The sequence below is a fragment of a genome, unplaced genomic scaffold (assembly GCF_019419815.1).
Source record: "Pyrus x bretschneideri cultivar Hongxiangsu unplaced genomic scaffold, Pyrus_bretschneideri_v1 Contig36, whole genome shotgun sequence".
NCBI lineage: Eukaryota > Viridiplantae > Streptophyta > Magnoliopsida > Rosales > Rosaceae > Pyrus > Pyrus x bretschneideri.
Genome location: NW_025999679.1, coordinates 3,798,864 through 3,809,836, shown reverse-complemented (window position 1 = coordinate 3,809,836; position 10,973 = coordinate 3,798,864). Strand labels below are relative to the sequence as shown.

Below are 10,973 nucleotides of genomic sequence, written 5' to 3'. Positions count from 1 at the left end.
ACAACAATGAGAGACGACTTTTTGCAACGGCCAGAAAAGAAGAAAGCTAGGGGAAGGGGAACAAATTTCCTCTGGCTTCTCTCTTCCTTGTTGGAATTATGATTGTTCTACAAATTTATTCAATCCCTTGCTTAAGGCATAACTAAATAGGTATTGGGGGCAATTGGTTTCCTTTTTCTAGAAGAAGTCCATCTCCAAATTAAGAAAGGAGATCTAGTTCGAATTGGTAAACAACACTACAAGCCTATGCAGCTTAAGATTTCTACACTTACTACCATTTTCCTACGAACAACCCAACAGATGTGGGGGCATTTGTGGAGCCTAAAATAATCCCAAATATTCTGGAGGTGACATGTGAACTTTTGCCTAAGAAAGACAAGATTGCCCTCATTAAATGGGCAGGCTTCTCAGATACTCCCACCCGCAGCTCAGACCCTTGAAGGTCCCTATAGCTGAATACAATTGCCCACAGCTGACTTGCCCTTGGCAAGGAAAAGTCAAAGCATTAAAGATAAGGATTAATTACCCAAATCCTATCTTTAATACACTCCGAATTGAAGATTGATTCAATTCAAGTAAATAATCCCTATTTAAATCAATTAAGGATAATTACTCCATTATCTCAAGATATTATTTCCTATTTAATATCTTGAGAATATTTCTCCGTAAAACCTTAACCAATAGGATGCCACCATGTGTAGGGTAAAACCCTAACACCATGGCCGGCCACTCCCCTATATATACCCCTTATTCTACCAAATTTCGGTAAGCTTTTACAACCCTAAAAAGTCTTAAACACTTACTCTTCTCAGAGAAACTAACTTAGGCATTGGAGATCCATTGGCCTAACCCCCCAACTTGTGGGCGCATGAGACTTAGGTCATTGATCAAAAGTGTTGATTGTTTTGCACATGCATTTTTGTCAAAGCTAGAGATGGCAGAAATTTGCATCGACAGTTTCGATTCACATAAATAGCAACGAAAATGTTATATATAGATATAGAAATGCTCAAACGCTAATAAGTTAGTAAATTAATACAATATTAAACACATATTTAGCCCATTTTATGATATATTTTTTAAAAATACTGTCCGGACACCATTTTTATTTCTTACACACACTTTTTTGATAGCTTAGTTCATACTTAATGCTCTTAATCTTGTCAGAGTGCCTTGTTATCATTTCTTGTTCATCTCATATTAATTGTTCTTTATATTTGAGTTCTAAAGTGAGAAAAAAAAAGTAGTACATATGAGTAAACATAATAGACAACACTCTTGTGCCACTTCAATTTCTATACGAAAGTAATAAGCATCTTCCACCATCATCTGAGTCCAAAGGGTAAGTCGTCACTCAGTACTACAATCTGATAGTATTCCTCTTCTTCACTTGTAAGTAAGAGGTCTTAGATTCTAATCTCCTAGATGACAAATTTGATACCAAATTAAGTTGCCTGTTATGTGATTTTAGCCGAAATCCCCATTCACTTAGTGTAAAAAATATCGTTGTACTAAATAAAAATAAATTAAAAATAGGAATTGTTATTAGCACTCCAAAAATCTCATTCTACACTCCAAACTTTCTATATTATGAAAGAAAATTACACTTGTGAGGAGTGTAGAATGAAATTTTTGGAATGCCAATAACACTTTCCTAAAAAATAAAAAAAGTCCCACGGTAAGTCCATGTACATTTTAAATTGAGAAAATGACTAGATTTTATTAAAGGAAAACTAATGAAAAGGATTTAAAAACTTTGAATTTTAACGATAAAGAGGGTAAAGTGAATAGTACCAGGTTTGACTTTTTAGTGTAAAAATGTGGTTTTTCGTTAAAGTGAACAGTACCGTGGACTTTTTGTTAAAACTCCATTTTATTAATATAGTTGATGGCAAACCGCCATTAAAAATGATTTTCCTTAAATAGAAGTTATCATCATAGAATTGACATCTGTTGGTTTCGATAAAATTGGTTTCGATCACCAGTCAATGCCCAGCCCAGATGATACGCTAAAACTGGATGCACGCCGTATGCATGCCACAAGCAGGCCAGCCACTCAATAATTTTGCCTCAATGCGCTCGCCTTTGTCTGTGTGGATTTTGGGCTTTACATATCTTTATTTTTTTGACAAAAATATATCAAGCACTTTCATGCGAACTTAAATTATGAACCAAAGTACTGTAGTGATTAGGGATGCAACTCGGTCAGGTTTGGCATGTTGGATAGTCAATCCAACTCTAATTCAACTTTTACAATTTGAGTTTGGGTTGGGTTCGGGTTCATGCGAGTTTAGTTGAGTTCGGATTCATCCAACTTTATCGAGTTCAATCTATAATACCTTATTTTGCATTATTTTTCCAATTTTGAACTAAACAACGTCAATATTAGTTAAAATTCATTTACATATCATCATCTACACAACATTTAAAACAAACAACCATGCAAAGTTGAAACTAAATTACAAGACGTATACCAAACTTCAACCGAAAGAAATGTAAAACTAACACTAACATTCACTATCCACATGAAAACCGAGAATAGACTTCAAGTATTGTCATTCCAACACTTATACATGACTTATATAATATGAAGTTGGATGGGTAATATGTGCATGAGCGAATTCGGTCTCAAAATCGGGTTAGGTTTGATCCTAATAAATGTGGGCGGGTAAGACATCAACCCAACTCAACCTAATAAATGATTGGGTTGAGGTCATGTTGGGGTTGGGCGGGTTTTTTTCTTAATTATAACCCTTCCGATCAGATTTGAAATCAGCTTGGACAAAGGCGGATTCAGGTTCACTCAACGCAAGTTGTCACCCTAGTAGTAATGGATTTTATGGTAAGCAAAATTGTTGATATGTCTCACTTTTATGATATATTAAAAAAAGTAAATCCACATTTTATAATTTGAGTGAAATAATAATATCACGTGACCATTTTTTTAGTTTTCCAAAAAACTTACCCTATTTACACAACATATGGGCCACGTATCCAAGTAGATCATGCTGCTCCCCCAACCCAATGACAAGTTGGCATGATGGAGTGTGAATCTCACATTGGGAAACTAAGGATTGCAATGACTATAAGAAATTAGACTAAACTCGTATTGCCATTTAGTCTTGTGGTAGAATCTCAACTTCTTCCATGCCATCATAACTAGTTCAACCACATGTTGAGCCCAATAACACACATGCTTCCACATGTTAGGCTTAAATGAATCGACACGTGAAGAGAAATCTATATGCTTATAAAAAATTGGACTATACCCCCATTACAAATTGATTTTATTGTGAAATCAGATTTTTTAAAGTACACCGCTAATAGAGTGCCATATGTACCGAATGATAAACACTGGTATACTAAAAACAATTTACATAGCCAGCCACAATCACCATTGAAGGCACATGCATTTATCTTTTATATCGCGATATTAAATGGAGACAAATTTAAGATCTTCACCTTACAAATAGAGTATAACACCAACATGCTATAGTGCTAATGAAATCATGGTTAGAATTGAAAAATATGTTCCTTCATGTGGGCATTGTGTTAATACTTATTAATTGATTTGCCCTCTAAAACTGCCATTTAGTTAGTCTCATTTTACCACATGAAACTTGTTTTGTCTTTGTTTTGTTTTGTTTTATTATTATTATTTTTTTGTTTTGTTTTGTTTTTTTTTTGAACAAATTTGAACAAACAATAGTATTTATATTAAGGGGGAGAGGGTGGTCTTAAGCCTCACAATGTGCTAGCAATAATATGGTTCAAATTCGCTCTTGGTGAGAATTGAACCTAAGACCTCTTACTTACAAGTGAAGAGGAATAATACTAGACCGTAATACTAAGTGGCCACTCTGTCTCTTGCAGCTATCATTTTTTGTCTCATTGAGTCTCATGTCACCCCATTTTCGTCAATTCTGTCAAATATACGTTAAAACAAGAGGAGTTAGAACAGTTTATTTTTTATGTAAACAAAGATAAGCTCCATTTTTTACGACGTGGCACTTAGGTGAGAATTTTGGTTGACCACGTGGCACTTAGGTGAGAATTTTAGTCGACCACGCAATATTTACCAAGACGCAAGTGAATTGTGGCGAGAAAAGTTAGGAAGACAAATTAGGTTTAAGTGAATCCAGTCCTTGAGTTCAAGTCGACCGATAATGTCCATACTACCCATTAATTCAAAGCCTATTTGGGGGAATTGACAAAAATTAGGTGAATTGAGATAAATAAGATGGCAGATTAAAGTGGAAAAATGAGACAAAACAAGTTTTAAGGAGTAAAATGAGACTAAACAACAATGTTAGAGAGCAAATCAATTAATAATTCTTGTTTTAATACGGAAAAGAATTTGAATTAGCGTCTAATAATAAGTGAGAGGTTTTTGGTTCAATTCTCGCCAAAGACGAATTTAAACCACATTATTGTTAGTCTGTTGTGAGGCTAAATTTACTATAAATAATATCATTTGTTAAAAAAAAAAAAAAAAAATTTTAAATGAAGAGGGGATTTGGTGGGGTTGGTACTAAGAAACACGCGCCACGAGCGAGAAGAAGAGTAGAAGCAGTCCACACAAAATTATACAAAATAATAATAATAAAAAATCGCCGGCATGTTTATTCCGTTCAACGCGGCTTGTTAAGCGTATGTCTCACGGATCGCCGGCTTTTTTAGTGTTTGGAAGAAAGGCAAACGACTGTATTGACTGAAAGGAGAGAGAAGAGAGGAGAGAGAATTTTGAGAACAAAAGAATCGTCCTTCAAGGAATCACAGCAATCCAACACATCCATCTTCTTCCCATTCAAAATCCCATTTTCCATCTCTCTGTCTCTGTCTCTCTCTCTTCTGTGCGAGGAGAGAGTGTGTGGAGGCCTTCCTTCCTTCCTGCTGCGTGCCCTAGATCTTGAGAGAGTCAACGAAAAATCACCATTCCAGATCTTCAATTCTCGATTTGAAACTCCTTTCAGCTCATTGCATCAGGTATCTCTTTCGTCTTCTCCGAGTGTGAGACACTGAGACTCTGAATTTTCATTTGGGTCGTTTTGATTTTGCTTATTTTCTCGGCAACCAAACGGGAAACAAGAAAATGGCGGAAAATTCTGGGATTGTGGGCTGCTGGGTTGACTAATAGGGGAATGGAGATTGCGTCTTGGAGTTGGGGTTTTGATTTTCGGGGGTAGATTGGAGTCTGTGGGTAGGTTTGACTTTTATTTACTTGGATTTTTATACCGAAAATCCTGCATACATATATTCAGGCGTTTGACTGTTTCCGAGATTTGAATTGTGACTTTAGGGTTTTGTTGCTTTGGCTCGTTCTTCCGATTAGTCCATTTGTCGTTGCATAGAGAACCTTCTAATTACGAATTAATCCTTTTATACTTTCGGATTGCAGAAATTTCCACACCAATCGGACAGTGCAATGGTGGATAGGGACAATAGTCAGGAATGAAATCTTTATGTGATCGAGTTGTGATGCATTTATTCTAGATGAAGACGAATCAGTGGCGTCCAGGCGTGGGTGACATGCAGATCTTGCCCGGGCCTCGCCATCGCCCGCCTTTGAAGAGGCCGGTGTGGATTATTGTCTTGGTTTCTTTGGTCAGCATCTTTGTGATTTGTGCTTTCCTCTATCCGCCTCAAAGCAGCGCTGCTTGTTACATATTTTCTTCTAGAGGTTGTAAGGCTATTTCGGACTGGCTTCCACCTGCTCCTGCAAGGGATTTTACCGACGATGAGATCGCATCCCGTGTTGTAATTAGAGAGATTTTAAGCCAACCTCCTATTCAATCCAAGAATCCAAAAATTGCATTCATGTTCCTTACTCCAAGTGCATTGCCTTTTGAGAAGCTCTGGGATAAGTTTCTCCATGTAAGGCTTCATCTCCTATTGATTTATTGGCCCAAGAAAGAGATCTTCTGTGTTTCTTGTTTCTTTTTTTGGGTTTCTTTTCAACTTTTGTCCTGTTTAGTTGGTTTAAGCATATTCAGATGCTATCTGATCTTTGTCAGATAGTGCTTTCTAATAAGAAAGTGTAAGAGTAGAAAATGATTAACCCTATAATCGTTAGCAAAGATAGTCGTTGGACCGTCCACGTACAACAGTCTTTAAGGCCTGAATTATATTATGGTTACCGGTTAACAGTGAACCTTCTTTAACTGTTACTTTTGGTGCTCTTTTCAAGAGATTGTTTTCATGTTAATGACTCTGATTTATAGTTGGTTGGCACGTGTGTATGTTAAATTAGGTCCTTCCTGTAATAATATGTGATTGTAAATGTTCAACCTTTTATAGAACATTATTTCTGATCATGTTCACTCAATATTTCAGTGTTGATAGAGCCTGTTCAAGTAGTTATCGATTCGTATGCTTAGCTTGAGCACTTCTGTTTTTTGTTGGCAGGGTCATGAAGGAAGGTTCTCTGTGTATGTCCATGCTTCTAAAGAAAAGGCAATTCATTTGAGCCGTTACTTTTCTAATCGAGAGATTCGCAGTGACCCGGTAAACCTGCTTGGATTACATGGCTTTACAAATTTATATTTCATATTTAATCCATATAAATCTCAAGGAAGCTCAGCATAATCTTTAATATTAACTCAAATAGCAGAGACTTACTGATTTTTTCTTCATTATGAGCTATGTTGATCTTGATCAATTTTAAACTAACAGACAGATTGAATCTTTCACTATTTGTCATGCAAGGGTTTATACTTGCATTGATGAGGTTACAATGATAGGTAGAAGAATATAAGGATTATACATGTCACATATCCTTCACATGTATTTTCTTAAACCACATCTGCCTTAAGATTAAAACTTTTACAGGCAATAGATAGTAATTTTAGTAGAATTTTTTTCCCAGCATACGGGATCTTTACTATTTCTAATATTTCTATTTTTTGTTGTTATGCTCAATCATTATATCAGAAGTGACTGTGATTTATTATTGACTCATGTTTAACTAGTGATCTAGGAGATTAATGAGATCGATTGTTGATTCATGTTTCCAGGTGATATGGGGAAAAATTTCAATGGTAGATGCAGAGAGAAGATTATTGGCAAATGCTCTTCAAGATCCTGATAACCAGCATTTTGTCTTACTTTCAGAAAGGTGATTAAATTTTAGGTACCTTTAGTCATCCTATTTGTCTAGTTCTGGTTATTTCTGCTGCTATCAATATCTCATTAATTCTTTATGTTGTGCAGTTGTGTACCATTGTACACGTTTGACTATATCTATGACTATCTGATGAATACAAATATAAGCTATGTTGACTGGTAAGTAAAATCTTGTTTTACGAGCTACTGTTCTAGTTTAAATGTGTTGGTAGCTCATTGTGCGACTGGATTTCAATTTGATGAATAATGACGGTTATGAATGCTGCCCAAGTACGTTTTAATTTTTGAGCTTTGCTCTCCTAAGGTCCTCATTTTGAGGACCTGTGAGGACCAAATTCATATTAACCACAATATCATATTAGTTTAGATCCAAAGGCTTAAAATATTTGATAACTTAATAAACCAAAACAAGAAAATGAGTTTTCTAATGGTTCATGGAGTTTAAGTTGGTTTTATTAAGTTATCAAATATTTTAAGCCTTTGGATCTATACTAATATAATCTTGTTGCTAATATGCATTTGGTCCTCAAAGGTCCTCAAAATGAGGACCTTAGGAGAGCAGCACTGTTAATTTTTTAATCCTCTGAAATTACTAAAGAGCCAACTTATTCCTAATTGATAAATTTATTTTTATTACCTGTATACTTGTGTATTCTTTTCAGCTTTGAGGATCCTGGTCCGCATGGAAATGGGAGGTATTCTGAACACATGTTACCTGAAATTGAGAAGAAAGACTTTAGAAAGGGAGCACAGGTAATTTTGATCATGTTGAGATTATCGATGTAGTTTTATAATCTGTGCAAATTGATATTTGCTTACTGTAGGGCATGTTTATTAGTTTTATGAATGCATTACTAGTTGGCAATATCAACAAATGTAAACAGTAGAGATGTATGACCACTTAATATTGTGAATTATATGCAGTGGTTCTCTATGAAGCGTCAGCATGCTGTGATAGCAATGGCTGATAGTCTCTACTACTCGAAATTCCGGGACTACTGTAAGGCAAGTTTTCCTTCTCAGCATTTTTATATCTACCTTCTTTATTTCTTAAATTTTCTTATAGTAGATATTTTTGCCTATAATTTGTTATCATATACGTATAGGCTATAGCATATCTGCATATATGATACTTTGATCCTTATTTTCTCCTATTATGGGTGTAATAGATTTCGGTTCGCTCTTTATTTGGTTGTTTCTGATAATCTAAGCTCTAGCAATGCTGAAATTTTTTGTCTTCATGTAAAACATCTGCTTGATTTCAACATTTGGATTTCTTTCCTCTTCTCATGCTTGGCCCACTATACAGCTGAGATGCAAGTATCTAAGGGCCTGTTTGGTATTGAACTTGAAGTCAATTTTTTTAACACAAAAACAATTTATGAGTTTCAAGCCAAGAATCCTTGTTTGGCAGAACTGTTTTCAGAAATTGAACTCAAAACCAACCGGAAAATAGCCTATATATTAAAAACACAAGAAGTCAGTTTTGAGAGTTTTCAAACTAACACACACTCCACTCTCTCTCTGCATCCTATCTCGCTTCACTCTATCTTATCTCTTTCTCTCTCTCTTCTCTCTTGTCAGTTCTCTTCTCTCTTTCATCTCTTTCCGGATCTCTTCTATCCTCTCTTCTGATCTCTTTTCTCTCTCTCTCTCTCTCTCTCTCTCTCTCTCTCTCTCTCTCTCACTACTTTAAAGCCAGATCCTGTCTTCTCTCTCTCCCCTCTATCTCTCTCCTCTCTCTACTCTCACGCCAGATCCTCTCTTTTACCTCTGTCGGCTTTCCAATGAGTTGATGCTTCCTTTTGTTTTTCTTTTTTAATTGTGAATACAATACAATTTTGAATTTTATACCGAACAAGTTTTTTAGTCTTATAAAAATTGCTCTTAAGATATGTCTTAAGAAATATTTTTAGAAAGGATGAATTTTTTGAGCAGGATTCCTAATGGGCCCAAATAGGTTTATGGAATCTTTAAAATTATGATACTCTATGTTCACTGGTTCAATTTCTTGATATGGGATTTCTTGGTTATTACAGCCAGGTTTTGACGGGCGCAATTGCATTGCTGATGAACATTACTTGCCAACCTTTTTCAATGTGAGGCCTCTTAAGAATTCTCTTTAGTGTTTCCTTGTATTTGCATCTCTGCCTGAATGAAGTTTTCTTTATACATGTTTCCAGATAATTGATCCTGGTGGCATTGCAAACTGGTCGGTAACACATGTTGATTGGTCTGAAAGAAAGTGGCATCCCAAGTTATACAAATCTCAGGATATTACATATGAGCTTCTGAAGAATATTACGGTAGAATTCTGCTATAAGCTTTATATATATATATATATATATATATATATATGCATGTGTATTATTTACAGATGACAGCGCCATCATGTATGTATGTTTATCTAGTTTAGATATATGTGGCATATGTATATTGACACTGACTGCCGATTTCATAGTAGTTGATCCCGTACTCCTCATGTTATGACTGTTAATTATTGGTCCTCATCTAACGAAAAAGAACTAAGAAAAAGGAATGGTTTAGGGTGACGCTTGTTTTTGGCTTTCACGTTTCTGTTGTAGTTGCTTTCTTTGTACCATCAGTTTCCAACATAGATAATGTTAGAAAGACCACCGTTTGGAATGTAAATAGTTCAAATTTTCTGATAGTGACTTTGGTTGTCTTGCTCTGCAGTCAGTTGATGTGAGCGTGCATGTAACCAGTGATGCGAAGGTACCCATCTAAAAAATCTCTAAGACGTGCTTATTGAATTTGATAGCTTGTTAACAATTTACCTTTTCTGTTTTGTTTTTCAGAAAGTAGTACAGAGATGGCCTTGCTTATGGAATGGTATACAACGACCGTGTTACTTATTTGCAAGGAAGTTCCATCCAGAGACTCTCAATGACTTGTTGCACCTTTTTGCCAATTATACAACAATTTGAGCCAGATATTTTTTACTCCATATTCTTTGGTTGGATCGCTTTCGACCGTTCCACTCCATGTTATTTCCAGTATAGCTGACGGAGTTGTAAATTGCCACATTATAGAGGCTTGATTGTTCGCCGCCTCCCTACCACGATTCTTGAGTGCAAGGGCTACTGGCAGAGCAGTTAGGGTGGCCGGAGTCGGGCAGGAGGCTAACAGGGTAGTGTTACTTGGGGATGATATGAGGATATGTTGTTATCTCGATGAACCCTTCATTTTGTGCTATCCGTGTTACATTTCTAGAACTTTATTTTTTAGGCAACTCTCGAATGGCAAATTATACAACACACAATAGCGCCGTGAAATTCATGCTTTAAAAGTTATGACCGGCACTCTTTGGGCAAGCGGCAAAATTGAGAGAAAATAAAACTAGAAATGACGAGGACATATATTTTCTCCCTGGTATAACTCTGTTTTTGCAAAACATGTAATCCGCTTGGAGGATGATCTTATTCTCTTGTTTGCAAATTATGTATGTTTATTGTATAAACATTAGCGAAATTGTTCAATTTCTTAGTCTTCATTTGAATATCGAAAAAAATTATTCAAATAAGAGATTGTTAGGTAATTCAAATGTAACAAATAAATTAACGATGAACTGTCCATTTATTTGATACATTTGAATAACTAAATAATCATTGATTCAAATGATTTTTGTAAAGATTATCTTCAAATGAAGATCAAGAATTTACCAAACAAAAAAATAAAGAAAATAAACGGTTTTGATTATAAATTTCAATTGTGAAGATACGTTTTTTGTAAGTGGAAGAATTAGCTCACCTTGTGGTCTCGCTTTTATGATGGTTGGATGTGGTATTGGCCTTTGAGCAATGAGTTATGCAGTACTGTCTTTCAACGAT

The 10,973-nt window shown here is 35.5% G+C and overlaps 1 protein-coding gene across 4 annotated transcripts; it reads left to right on the top strand.

Moving 5' to 3' along the window:
- The first annotated feature begins 4,843 nt into the window (after window positions 1-4,843).
- Window positions 4,844-10,354, top strand: LOC103938153 (glycosyltransferase BC10). 4 transcript variants are annotated; one of them, XM_048592021.1, is made up of 12 exons: window positions 4,844-4,986; window positions 5,399-5,508; window positions 5,539-5,874; window positions 6,406-6,504; window positions 7,014-7,114; window positions 7,210-7,281; window positions 7,785-7,875; window positions 8,047-8,127; window positions 9,162-9,221; window positions 9,306-9,428; window positions 9,820-9,858; window positions 9,942-10,354. In XM_048592021.1, exons 2-12 carry the CDS (start codon window positions 5,494-5,496, stop codon window positions 10,068-10,070), a joined length of 1,146 nt encoding a protein of 381 aa, XP_048447978.1. In that variant the 5' UTR covers window positions 4,844-4,986; window positions 5,399-5,493; the 3' UTR covers window positions 10,071-10,354. The 4 variants fall into 4 exon arrangements, with proteins under 4 accessions (XP_048447978.1, XP_009346425.2, XP_048447979.1 ...); XM_048592022.1 differs by lacking the exon at window positions 4,844-4,986 and adding an exon at window positions 5,010-5,200; XM_009348150.3 differs by having other exon boundaries at window positions 5,399-5,874.
- Window positions 10,355-10,973: the final 619 nt, after the last annotated feature.